The sequence below is a fragment of the Scedosporium apiospermum genome, assembly GCF_000732125.1.
Source record: "Scedosporium apiospermum strain IHEM 14462 chromosome Unknown SEQ_SAPIO_0077, whole genome shotgun sequence".
Lineage (NCBI taxonomy): Eukaryota > Fungi > Ascomycota > Sordariomycetes > Microascales > Microascaceae > Scedosporium > Scedosporium apiospermum.
Window position 1 is genome coordinate 1157323 of NW_015971778.1, and position 12777 is coordinate 1170099.

The 12777-nt window shown below is 53.2% G+C and overlaps 4 protein-coding genes and 1 pseudogene across 4 annotated transcripts; 3 read left to right on the top strand and 2 right to left on the bottom strand.

The window, feature by feature from the left end:
• Nucleotides 1-488: 488 nt before the first annotated feature.
• Nucleotides 489-2333, top strand: SAPIO_CDS1973 (uncharacterized protein; the record flags this gene model as incomplete). Its single annotated transcript, XM_016785120.1, has 8 exons — nt 489-656; nt 736-875; nt 1129-1198; nt 1278-1305; nt 1386-1398; nt 1458-1547; nt 1662-2004; nt 2097-2333. 8 exons carry the CDS (start codon nt 489-491, stop codon nt 2331-2333), a joined length of 1089 nt encoding a protein of 362 aa, XP_016645417.1.
• Nucleotides 2334-3432: 1099 nt separating this feature from the next.
• On the bottom strand, nt 3433-4805 carry SAPIO_CDS1974 (putative salicylate hydroxylase protein; the record flags this gene model as incomplete). The annotated part of the gene is made up of 2 exons (XM_016785121.1): nt 3433-4584; nt 4674-4805. The coding sequence occupies 2 exons, from the start codon at nt 4803-4805 to the stop codon at nt 3433-3435; spliced, it is 1284 nt and encodes a 427-aa protein (XP_016645418.1).
• Nucleotides 4806-5763: 958 nt separating this feature from the next.
• Nucleotides 5764-7512, top strand: SAPIO_CDS1975 (MFS transporter; the record flags this gene model as incomplete). Its single annotated transcript, XM_016785122.1, has 4 exons — nt 5764-6052; nt 6137-6238; nt 6314-7109; nt 7203-7512. The coding sequence occupies 4 exons, from the start codon at nt 5764-5766 to the stop codon at nt 7510-7512; spliced, it is 1497 nt and encodes a 498-aa protein (XP_016645419.1).
• An 800-nt stretch (nt 7513-8312) lies between these two features.
• Nucleotides 8313-11202, bottom strand: SAPIO_CDS1976 (uncharacterized protein; the record flags this gene model as incomplete). Its single annotated transcript, XM_016785123.1, has 4 exons — nt 8313-8741; nt 8823-10674; nt 10761-10891; nt 11101-11202. 4 exons carry the CDS (start codon nt 11200-11202, stop codon nt 8313-8315), a joined length of 2514 nt encoding a protein of 837 aa, XP_016645420.1.
• A 665-nt stretch (nt 11203-11867) lies between these two features.
• SAPIO_CDS1977 lies at nt 11868-12740 on the top strand (annotated as a pseudogene; the record flags this gene model as incomplete).
• Nucleotides 12741-12777: the final 37 nt, after the last annotated feature.

Here is a 12777-nt window from a genome sequence, read left to right on the forward strand (position 1 = left end):
AACCAATACGTGCGAAGGGAGGGCAAGAAAGATGGATTCGGCGACGTGATCGCAGGAGAATAACTAAGGGAGGAATAAAAATACCTCATTGGTATACATCGAAGCCACTTGGCCCTTGGCAATCGTCCGTCCTCGACCCTGGTCCAATTTGCACCCCCAGACGACTCGAGCCAGGGCGCAGATCGCGGATGCGGGTGTTGCCTCTGGGATCGCAGGTGGAACAAACTTCCCTGCATACACACCTCGAAACAGCATAGCGCAAATCGTTGGCCAAACGTGCGCAGACATTTCGTTTTCCCTCCAGGTTTTTGCCACTTTTAGCCCTCACGCTAATTACGGCTCTTCCCGCCCATCCTCGTTCCGCAATACTGATCCCTGAACTCAACCCCCAGGTGTCGCTTTCGAAAGCATCCAGCTTTTGACGTCTATCCATCCGTCTAACAGCTGTGAAAGTAAATAGTAGACATATTCTAGATAATTTTCTCAGAATGACTTCCGAGGCATCCCCTTCTGCCGATGCGGCGCCCGCGAAGGCTGGCAAATCCCCCTCCACTTCCCCAAAGGGGTCGAAACCAGGATCGCCCAAGGACGCCTCCCCGCAGCCCGCAACGATTGCGGGGATCCTTCCCGCCCAGCACTGGGTCGATACGGCAGAGGTGAGTATGGGAATACTACCGATTCACAGAACCCATGGGAAGCTGAGACCGCGGTGCGAACTGACATGCTTGGCCCTAGGAACACGAGGTGGACAACAGCGACGCCGCGTCAATCGGGAGCGTCGGCACCTCGACCGACTCTCTGACCTCCAGCATCCTCAAGTACCGTAAGATCCACGGCAGGACCTATCATAGCGAGGTCGGCAATGCAAGCTACTGGTAGGAATGTCACTGCACCGGACCGAACGGCATTGCACTGCCGAACCGTGGCGCAAAGCCACGTGCTTTTTCGGGAGGTGCCGAACTGATGATCAATGGAGCGCTGATGGGAAGTGTTTCCGAGGTAACATAGGGCGTCGAACGACTCACAGCAGAACGAGTCGATGGACATCAAGTGAGAAGCACCTTCCACCGTTCTTCCGCACGTTCATCAACATCTGGATGGCTGACCATACCTTCCTTCTTCACGTAGCCACCATGTTCTCACGCTCTTGATCGGCGGTAAGCTGTTCAAAGCTCCACTGGACACCAGCAAGATTCAGGTATGTACAAGGGCCTTGCCTTCTGCCCCCCCACTAACAGCCCCTTGTTGATTATCCTAATCTCTGACTCGGAAGACAGAAAGTCCTTGATGTCGGCACTGGAGCGGGTATGGAACATCCCCTCTCCCATTTTCAGCATTGCTCACTCTGTCGACTCGACTAACCAGCGATTCTACCCTCAATCTAGGAACCTGGGCCATGTATGACAATTCTATTCTTCTCTTCTCATAACTCGCCGCCGTCAGCTGACTTGCGTTAGCGACTTCGCCGATGAACATCCCAATGTTGAAGTCATTGGAACCGACATTTCTCCCATTCAACCTGCTTGGGTACCACCGAATTTGAAGTTGTGTGTTTTCTCGTCCCCCTTCCAAATTAAAGCCCCTCTTGAAACCCGGTTGTGGGAAAATTAGCAGAGAATATGTGCGTGCATGTTAAGCTGACCCTCTCGATATTTGAACAGTGAGATCGAGGACTGCACTCGAGACTGGTCCTTCGAGCCTGAAACCTTCGACTACATCCATATCCGATGGTTAATAGGCAGCGTCAGTGACTGGGAGGATGTCTTCACCGAAGCATACAAGGCCCTAAAGCCCGGGGGCTACCTGGAAAGCTTCGAGGGCGCCGCCATCGTCGAAAGCGACGACAACACCGTATCAGAGACCTCTGCGCTAGGCCAGTGGGGCAAAATCTTTATCAATTTCGGCGAGAGCATCGGCAGACCCTTCACCATAGTTCCCGACGAGGTGCAGAAGAAGGCGATGCAGGCAGCGGGCTTTGTAGAAATTGATGAGGCCAACTATAAGGTGCGAACTCCAAAGAGGTCTTTTCGTTTCTTATCTCCCCACTGCCCTTTCCTGTCAGGTCTGCTAATCTAGATTTGTCTCCCTGTTTCTAGACCCCCGTTGGAGCCTGGCCTAAGGACGAGAAACTCAAGGAAATCGGCCAATACGCCCAGCTCGTCCTCGAGAACGACACCGAAGGATACCTCCTATACCCGGCGACCACTATAGGCTGGACGGCCCAAGAAGTTTCCGTCTTTACAGTTCATGTACGGAAGGCAATCCAGTCGCCGCAGGTTCACTCATACTACCGCCAGAAGGTAGTCTGGGAACGGAAGCCTCTAAATACATAGGGTAGACCCTGTCGGGATACGTGGAGTTGATTACGACTCTAGGCCCATCTTTAGCATTGTATTGCTTTTTTGCTTTTTCTTAATCGCATGGGATTCCCATGAGACGATAGCAGTCTTATGCAAATCCCTTATGGCCTTTTCTGCACGCTTTTCTAGTTATTCATCAACCAGCCGCCCGCTCTTCCACTCAGGTCTTGTACCACTTAACTTGACGCTGGCCATCGAGAAGGTAGAGGTGTTATAGATGTTGGACTTTTATTAAAAGAGGATAGACTTTTCATTTGGTATCTTTGCGCTTGGGGAGCCAGCCAACTTTCCTTCTTCCAAGTAAGTGGAAAAGTCGTGACACCCATGATGTTAAATAGAACACTAAGTGGCCTGGCAGCCTCTTGCGGTGGAAAAGGCGGTTGTGACTGCAACGAACACCAATGAGAAGAAAGGGCTAAACTGGGGCACAAGCCTATTCAGGGTTTAAAGAGATTGTCTGCAATCCCTATACCGGACGTATAGAATGCTTTCCTTCGTGGATACGGATGGTGAGCGCTGGCAACTGGGTTTTAGAGAGGAAGCGCCCATGGGTGACAATGAACTGGAGCCGGAGACGTCTGGTCCGTGCAATTTACCACGATGGTTTTCCCTTTCATCTTCTATCAAATACTCCCTGAAACCGGCTTGATGTTTAATGTTAATAGGGGAAATGACGGAGAGGGACCGGAATCCCGGAAGGGGTGTTGCCACCTCCTGTACGGCTCGCGTAATAGCCAGTAGCCTGCTTCCCCGAGCTCTCGTAGGAGAAGATTCGACTAATTTTTTCAATGCTTTCAGTTGTCCTTGAGATTTCGTGGGGGATTTTTAACTTCTTGACGTGGGGATATACTACGATCGAGGGACTGTTTAATCTCCTCCTGGTTGGGTCGTTATTCACTCGAATATGGCATCTTCCCTCCCTGCCTGCCTGAGAGGTATAAGTCCAGTTATATTGCCTCATGAAACTAATGCACATGGGATCAAAACTGAAGAGTAGTAATTGAGGACGGTATATTCACATATATATTTGAAAACTAGATTACTTTATGACTTATCTTTGCTTTATCTCTATTTAGTGTGAGCGGATCGCGCTTCCGTTCAGTCCATCCTTCCAGTTTGCGCCCTCCTTCGCGAGGTTCTCGGCGTCGTGACTAAACAGCCACTGCCGGCGATCGTCGTAGCCCCAGAAGACGGGATTCTCCGCGGCGTTGAGCTTCATCTTCTCGTCGCGGATTGCCTGCTCCTCCCCGTCATCGATATGCAGGATGTACTGGTGCTCTCTGGTCTTGGCCTGCACGAGGCTAGCTCGAGGCATCCTGATCTGCTCGTACTTCTTGAGGGCCGCCGAGAGATCTTCGCCCTGGGCTAACACCTGGCGGAGGGTGGCAGCATCCTCGAACGCCTGAGCTGCGCCCTGGGCCAGGTAGGGAAGCATGGGGTGGCAGGAATCGCCGAGCAGGACGACTTTGCCGGCGGGGTGGACCCAGCGAGTGAGATCGGGCAGGTCGCACAGCCGCCATTTGAGGAAATCGCCCGTCAGGGCACACAGCTTCTGGACGCGGGGTTCCCACTTGGAGAAGCGCTTGCACAGTTCGGAGTTGTCGCCTTTCACGACCCATACCTCGTCCGTGGTCTCGTTGTACGAGGTCGCGCACACGACGATGTTGTACATCTCGCCATTCCGGATGGGGTATCCGACGAGGTGGGCGTCGGGACCGCACCAAGACGTCGTGCACGGCTCAGTGATGAGGTCGGCTAGCTCGGGGTCCGCTAGGAGCTTTTCGCCGGGAATCAAGATTCTATAAGCGACGTCGCCCGTGTCTCTGGGGACATCAGGCTTGCCCGTCAGGAGCGGACGGCAGATGGACTTGATGCCATCCGCTGCAACGACGAGGTCGGCTTTGAAGACCTCGCCATCGTCCGTGGTGGCGCTCGGGGCATCGAAGTCAAACGAGGTTATTCGCTTATTGGTAAGAACTTTGACCGCTGCCCTCTCGGCGGCGTCTAGGAGCGCTTTGTGGAGGTCGGCTCGGTGGACGAGATAGTACGGCGCACCGTGGGTCTCGACAATCTTATCAAATGGAAGCTTGACGATGGTGTTGCCGTCCTGCCATCGGATGAAATGGTAGCGCTTGGAGATGGACTTTTTCATGCCCTCCAAGTCTACGCCCCAGCGTGCAAGAAGACGCGACGAGTTGGGTGGGACCCTAATGCCCGCCCCGACCTAAGGAATGGCAAAAACACACCTGCGTAAGTAACAGTACGGGAAGCCAAAGGCTATCGAAATTGTACGTAAAATGAATAGAAACGCACCTCGCCGAATTCGGGAGCCGAATCGAGAATAGTGACTTTGTGGCCGTCGGTCTGCAGGGCGAGTCCTGCAGCGAGGCCGCCAAGGCCGGCTCCAACGATGACAATGTTGAGAGACCTGGAAGCGTGAGGCATCTTGGACTTAGCAACGAAGACTCCGAGAAACTTTGGTAAAGCCTGATATATTGCGAACAGAAAAAAGAGAGATTAGAGGATTGTTAGAAGATGTGAGTGTAGATGAAGGTGATATCTGAACGTGCTTTGGTGCTCTTTCAGATGATTGAATTCGAAGAAATCACTATTGGATTTATATCTAGGGATCTTACGATGAGGATAGAAAAGTTAGATGATGCGAAGGAGGAATGAGTCCCTCTTCCGAGAGTCTAATTAGACACTCTCTGCCCCACCGTCCGCCATCGACTCGTAATTGAGGAGTGGTCGGGGTGGGTGGGTGGCCACCGGATAGCAGCGCCAGGAGGCCGAGTCCTGCCACCTAACTGCCAGATACCCGAATGGCCCCTACATTCCATCACAGTCAGTTTGTTAATTCCGGGGTTGGAGATGCGACGTCGGAGTCAAGTTTCCTGACTTTGGCGGTGGACGTGAAAGCTCCTATCCGGGGATTAACATTTAGTGTTCGGATGCATGCTTCCTGCCAGCGGCACTAAGACGTTCTTGGAATAGCCGTAAACATGGTCGCTCATTTCCTCCACTGCAGTCCGCAAAATAGGATAGAAGCCTCCTGCTCGCGCCGCGCGGGGAAAGCGCACGTAGCCCACAGGAAATTATACCCCAGATTTACCCCATGGGGAAGAGTTTATCTGCATGGGCAGCAAGGTGATGTAACGAAGCTCATCCGTCATCTTGTAGCTCTTTGGGAAACTATGTTGCTCAGCCGGTCGCATTTTTATCTGAAGGGTATATAGGTCGGGAGAACTTCTGCCATTTTTTTTCTCAAGAAACTCCCTTTTTGCCGTTTTGTCCACCATCCCCGAGTTCTTATCTGAGGAACTTGGGCCCTTGTTTTTCTCTTTTTCTGGAACCCCCATTCAGTTTCTATTACTCCGTTCAGTAAGAAGTACTCTTTGAAACCATGGCTGCACAAGTTACCGAGCAGACGCCAGGCCGCCCCTCGAGTGAGCCTTCAGTCCTCGAGAAGCAAGATGTCGGCCACATTGAGGACAACAACGCAGTCGGCGAGGCTGAGGACCCCATTGAGGCGAAGAGAGTCCTCAGGAAGATTGACATGCGGCTCATTCCTTTGCTCATGTTCTTGTACACTCTCACCTTTCTTGACCGGGTGAACATTGGGAACGCCAGGCTCTGGAACATGGAAAGGGATTTGAAGATGACAGGATACGACTACAACATTGTGGTTCTCGGTATGTTATCTCAAGCACACTTGTCTTTCTTTCTTTTCAACAATTATGTTAGTTCTAAATGGACTAATCACTTCTGCGCTATAGTTTTCTACATTCCGTACATTTTATTCGAAATTCCGTCTAATATTATCCTAACCCGCGTTAAGCCAAGATTCTGGATTGCCATCCTTACCCTGGGATGGGGACGTAAGTTAATCATAGCCAAGACCCCTCTCTTTCGGACTATATGGGAGGATATACTAAAAAATTCCCAACCGATAGTTTCGGTCACTTTTGCCGGCTTTGCTAAAAGCTTCGGCGGGCTTCTAACGGCCCGAATCTTCATCGGAGTTTTCGAAGCCGGCATGTTCCCCGGCTGCCTCTTCCTAATCGGCTCCTGGTACAAACGTCATGAGCTGCTGGCCCGCATGGCCTGGTTCATGGTCTCTAATGACATTGCCGGCAGCATTTCGGGCTTGCTCGGTGCCGGCTTGGGCTCCATGGACGGCACCCGCGGCTACTCCGGCTGGAGCTGGATCTTCTTCATCGAGGGCGGCGTTACGTGCTTTGCCGCCATTCTCGCCTTCTTCTTCCTGCCCCCGTTCCCCGAGGACTCGACGTTCCTGAAGCCGGAAGAGAAGGAATGGCTTCTCAGGAGACTCAAGGCTGACAACAACCAGACCGGGAAGGACGAAAAGATGAACGTGAAGGGGGCCCTGCGTAGTCTCAAGGACTGGAAGATTCTTACTGCCGGCGTCCTCTATCTGGCCGTATGCGTCACGGCGTATTCGCTCTCAGTCTTCCAGCCCACCGTGCTCAAAACCTTTGGTTGGTCGAGCCTCAAATCAAATCTTTTATCCACCCCGCCCCGGATTGCCTCCGGTATTGTCTCTGTCCTCGTTGGTATCTGGTCCGATAAGGTCAAGAGGCGCGGCATATTCTGCGTGTCAGGATACACCATTAGCATCGTCGGCAACTTGCTCGTCATGCTGCTGAAAAATGGAAATTTGCGCTACATGGGATTCTATTTCGCGTCGATTGGAATCTACATCTGCCAGCCTCTGGTTATCGCCTGGTGGTAAGTAAATAGAAGGCGGCGTCTCTTTCCTGAAGAAAAGAAAGCAAATCTATATTCCCTTTGACGTACCGCTAACAACCCTTCCCTAACTAGCTCCAATCAAGTTGTCGGCTCCGTCAAGAGAGGGACCCTCACAGCCTTCGCAGTCAGCTGCGGACAGCTCGGCGGGATCATCTCGGCAGTCGTTTACCCTTCGAAAGACAGCCCCCAGTACGTCCCCGGCATATCCACTTGCATTGCGTTCCAGGTAGTCGGTATCCTTGCCGCTAGCAACATGTGGTTCTGGGCCAGACACGAGAACAAGCAGCGGGATATGGGAAAGAGGGATCATCTAAGGGAACTCCCCGAGGAGGAGGTGCAAAAGCTCGGCGAGAAGCATCCGGATTTCCGCTATACTTTGTAATGTGTTTTTCTGAGTACGCTGCCCCCAGCCGTATGGTTAAGATTGTAATAGGCTTGCGTTATGGTAATGTTTTTTTTATTAGCAAGGGAAATGAAACACCGAGCCCTGGACGTCTTCAATATGAAAGTTCGGTTCTGCTATCGCAAAGCTTTATGCACAGAGCTCATCTCGACTTTGCCCTGCTTATATGAAGCTGTAGAATGGCCTATGGGAATCTTGCGGGTGATTCCCTGGTCGTGCATTTTACTTATATCTCGTACGGAAAGCGTAGCTACCTGGGCTCAAGGAAGACAATTCTAGCAATCTAACGAAGCATAACACGTAACGACTCGTTAAACGCCCTAGACCTTCGCGGCCTGTATGCACCGTCGGATGTCGCCGTGATTACGCGCGCCTAAACTGTGCGTGTTAACTTAACTCTTCAGCTTGTGGAGTCTCTCGCGGGCTCAGAGAGGAGAAATGTGGCTTTGTCACCCATGGGACATTCATGAAATTCCTGGTGGAAGACCACGAGCTCGATTTACCCAAGGGGACGTGGAAGGCGAAATGACGATGGCAGGGCTATGCTCACTCCGTTGGACTCTCCAACCGCGGCAACTTGACGAGTAGATGTTCCGGTGTCGGCATCATCGCCCTACACCCAGAGTCGGGCAGCTACGTATGGATGTTAAGGTGTCCTAGAGAGCGTAACGTCGCTATGTCGATTACTTGAATTAAACAATGGCACCCCACAGGGTTCGAAATTGTGTCCTTATCATAACATGGTAACATAAAGTAACAAGTGTCGTACATGTGAAACCTCACATTGGAGCATTTCTCAAAATTGAATCCATGTCACCAAACTCGGTTACCATGGGAGTATCCATGGCCGGCTGTAGCAGAGATGCAATCCAACCACCAAATTCTCGGCCGTCGTCAGCCCCGAACGTGCTCCAGTCGCCCTGTGGCCACCCTGCCATCATGGGGAAAGACGGGTCAAGAAAAGCGCTCGCGGTCGCAGGTTGAGGCGCTAGTAGCAAAGGGTCAGTAGACCCTAGATGGTGAATGGCCGGGATGTCCTGACCGGTGGCATGAAGTTGGGTTCCGCTGTCCTTCCTGGGCGTGGCGGCATGTGGGAGAGCGTCGTGGTTGAATACGCTGTCCTCGAACGTCGCCATCACCCTGGCAAATCTCTTCATCGTGCCGCTCTTGGGGACTTTGGACACCACGAGCCGTATGGATTGGATAAGCTGTCAAAGTTCAGATTGAGCCTTCGTTTCGGCTATTCCGGGACTCGGAGTTCCTTCTTTTATGGACCGAAGAATAAGCACCATGGAAGCGGAATAGGCGTAAAAGACATCCATTCCACAAACACCGTTCAACAGCTCGAACTCGGCGAGCAGAAGGACAATCTTGGCCAACTGGCACGCGTTCTGCACGCAGACGGAGGCGAGGTGTGAGTGAGCATCGGAGCGGGGTGTATCGTTCGTCGTGTTTTTATTATCTGTTCTGGCGACGACTCTTGCCATGGCGGTATCGCGCAGTAGGAACGGCCGCGCCACCATGATGGCAATGTACCGGTACTGCATATTCAATACCAGCGCCGCTCTGAGGCGTGTACGGTCTTGCCAGGAGAGCAGAAGCTTGATTTCGGTAAAGGACATCGTTACCGGCGCGTCATCTTCTTTGAAGGCGTCGTCTGGCTCCGAGATAGATGGGATGTTTAAGCTCTGAGATGCTGCCACTTCGTCTCTCCAAGCCTTAAGCGCCGATATCGTTTCTTTGGCTGATTCTTCGTGTCTCTGCGTGTCCGTATTTCCGCTCGCCAGGGACCTCACGGCCTGGGAGATTCGTGCTCGTCCTAGGATGTTTTGCAGTTTCAGAGAGAGAGCGACTACCCTGTCCGTTCCGGTACCGAGGAGGCCCTCCCGTGGGAGGGCAATCTCGACGTCGAAATCGTTCAGGCCGCTCGGCCGTCCGAGGCTCGACGCGAGAAACTGCTCGAATGAATACAGGGTGCAAAAGACGCGCTTTCGGACTTCCCGCTCGATTGGTCTGAAATAAGCCGCCACGTCGCGGCGGTGGAGGCCTAGGGCGAAGGAGATACGCGTGGCCGTCCCCACCAAATTCCAGGCCGCGTTTCGTTCGTTGTTGTTGTGCAAGAACAGCGAAAGGAGTAAGAGAGCCCTGACGTTGGACAGCGTGCATTTCGAAACGAGCTGCGGCAGCAAACTTCTCGTCACGGAGACGCATTGCCTTCGAAGCGTCGTGTGGTCGATGCCGGGAATGGAAGGGTCACACATGGACCCGAAAACAATCAGCATCTGCAACGTGGCGACCCAGCCCCATTCCATCTGAGACGCCTGGAGACAGGGCTCGGGCGCGGTAATGCGCTGCTTGAGCAAGGCCCAGTACGACTCATACTCTTCCTCGAAAGTGCCGCGGTGAAAGAGGGGGAAATCTTCGTGGGCATTTTTGAAGTAGGACTGCAGCAGCGAATCGGTGACGAGGCGCGAGGGGAGCTTTCGAAATAGGTCGCCGGCGGCATCCCAAGGCTGCATCGTAAAGTCCCTGGCGATGGAGGACGAGATGGACCCCGGTGAGAGCTCATCTTGCGCGGCAACAACGTCACCGGCAACACCACCGTGATCGGCGGCGGCGACGACCGGATCTGTGGTGTCTACGGTGATGCTGTCCGCTTCGAGAGCCCGGGCCGTGTCATCCTCTGTGAACTTGGAGGCGGTGGGCGAATTGTCGTTGTTGACGGGTAATCGTTGGTTCCGAGATATCAAGAGCCGCCGTAGCTGGCTGAGAAACTGCAGGCTGCCGGATGGCCCTATATAGTGCTGTCTCCCCGTGGGGTCCCGGATGAGGCCAAGTGATTCGGCATCATCGGGCGATGAGTCTCCATCCACTCCCTCGGGCACCCTTGCCCCGAAGACATCCGGGCAACTGTTGCGGCGTGACACGGCCTCGTGGGATGGAACCAGGGGCCGGCGAATGGGAGCTTCAGAGCTTGGGTAAGATATGGTCGGTTCCGAGCTTTCTAAAGGCCGAGTTGATGGAATGGTGGGTTCTGGCATGCTATATCCCATGCGCTCTCCCAATTTCCTCAAGTCGGCTACTGTCGCGGTGGGCTCTCCCGGAAACGCGCCCCGAACAATAGCCTCTAAACATTTGTGCCTGAACAGAACGTCGTTATGTCAGTCCTCGGTGTCAGCGTCGTCCCCCGGACGGCGGGTAGCACCGTAAACAAGATACAAACGAACCGATCGCCAAGGTCATCGACGCTCCCGTAAAACCGGGACTTTCTTGGGAGCGCATACGAGCACTCCACGTTGTGCTTCTCACATGTTGCGCAGCCACGGCCTGCCGGACCCGGCACACATTTACACCGGCGCTGCAGGAATGTTAGTCTTGAGTGTCAGTCTGCGAGATGACGGGCCATTCGAAATGGAACAGGTAATTGGCCCTCTATTTTTTTTTTTTCCTTTTCCTTTCTTTTTTTCCTTTGTCTTTTTCTTTTTCCTCTTTAAGATGGCACGGATCCGTGGATGAATCCTAGCCAATGGCTGAACTACTCTTATTCTTGATTCGAGAGACACGTACCTTGCGACAAAGATCACAACTGTGGGCTGATCGTTTTCGGAGTTGCTCCGGCACGCGGCGGAGTCGTCTTCTGGCTGCGGCGTCGGGAGGGGAATCTGCCATTCCGAGAGGGTGACGGAATTACGTTTTCCTGAATGATGCCTCAAAAGTGCCAATCTTGATCTCTTCTTTCTGCTTTCTTCCAGTTATGACGGGAGGGCATCCGGGTGCAAGACTGGAATGGAGCATTCATTCGAAATGGGGAACAGGACCGCGAGAACTCGGAAGCATGCATTCGCTGGCGATGGCTCCAACCAAAACCGAAAAAATCGCTCGAGATCCCCGGATTACGAAAGCAGATTCCACTAGGGTCCTAGACCGGGAAATGGTCCGGATGCGTGCTTCCGCTCCCCGAGTCTCTTCGAACAAACGTCATAGCGGACCTCGGCAATCCCCATGAGGATTCGAATGTGGGGAAAGAATGCGGGGAGCCTGAAAGGTCTGTCCTGTGCCATGGCATGGCTTGGGCCTGCCCAGACCATCTAGACCCTCCAAAGCAGGATGGCGAATAATAATAGATCCAGTGTACGAAGGGGAATTGATTATTACGTTGGATTACTGTTGTTCCAAGCAGTCTGCGGCATCAACCCCTCCTAAGGCGACCTTGACGGATTATCCTAAAGACGGACTGGCGGTTTACTCCTACTCTGAACCTCCATCATTTCCAACATAACCCCATATCCAAACGAAAAACCCATCCCCTTCCCGTCTCATAAGCCGGCTAGAAGATGGCCCCCAGTCAAGTCAGCACCCTCACCCTTCCCGATGAGAGGACGCTGTCCTACAACGTCTCGCCCGGGCCCAGTGATAGCCCTGTCGTCATATTGGCGAATTCACTCTCTGCAGACCACACTTCCTGGGATCATGTGGTCGAGCGCTTAGTCGCCGCCGGGTTCCGCCTGTTGCGCTTCGACCAGCCTGGCCACGGCCAATCCAGCGTTCCGGGTGATCTCTCATCAACCACTTTCGCCTCTATGGCTGATGATGTTTTCGCCCTTGTCAAGCATCTTGGTTTCGCAAAAATCCACGCGTGGATTGGCGTGTCTATGGGAGCCGCCATGTCCGTCTACTTTGTGGCTCAGCATCCAGGTATCGTGGACAAGCTCATTATATGCGATACTATCTCTGCATCCCCCGCGAACCTCGGTGCACCTGACGTTTTCAGGGATAGGGTCGCTGCTGCTCGTAAAGCAGGCAATTTGGACGCGATCCGGGAACAAACACTTGAGCGGTGGTTCGGCAAGGATTGGCTGGCTGCAAATACGCAGGAGGCAGCTCGCATGCGGGAGCTGATGAAGACAATGACGCTCGATGGGTTCGAGACGTGCTGTGCCGCGCTAAGCAGCACGACTTTTGACCTGGGTCCGCTTCTAAGCAAGGTTGGCCGTGGGTGCGAAGATGCGCTCCTGATCGTGGGAGAGAAGGACGCAGACCTGCCCGTAAAGATGCAGGATATGAGAGCCAAGATAGAGTTGAGCTTTTCCGATGCCGGGAAGGCAAGGGCGGTAGATCTCAAGGTGATAAAGGACGCCGGGCATGTATGCTTTATCGACGGGCTCGATGATTTCTGCAGCGCTGTGCTTCCTTTCCTTCAGAAGTGAGAGGCCGTGAATAACTTTGCATTGAATAATCATAGAA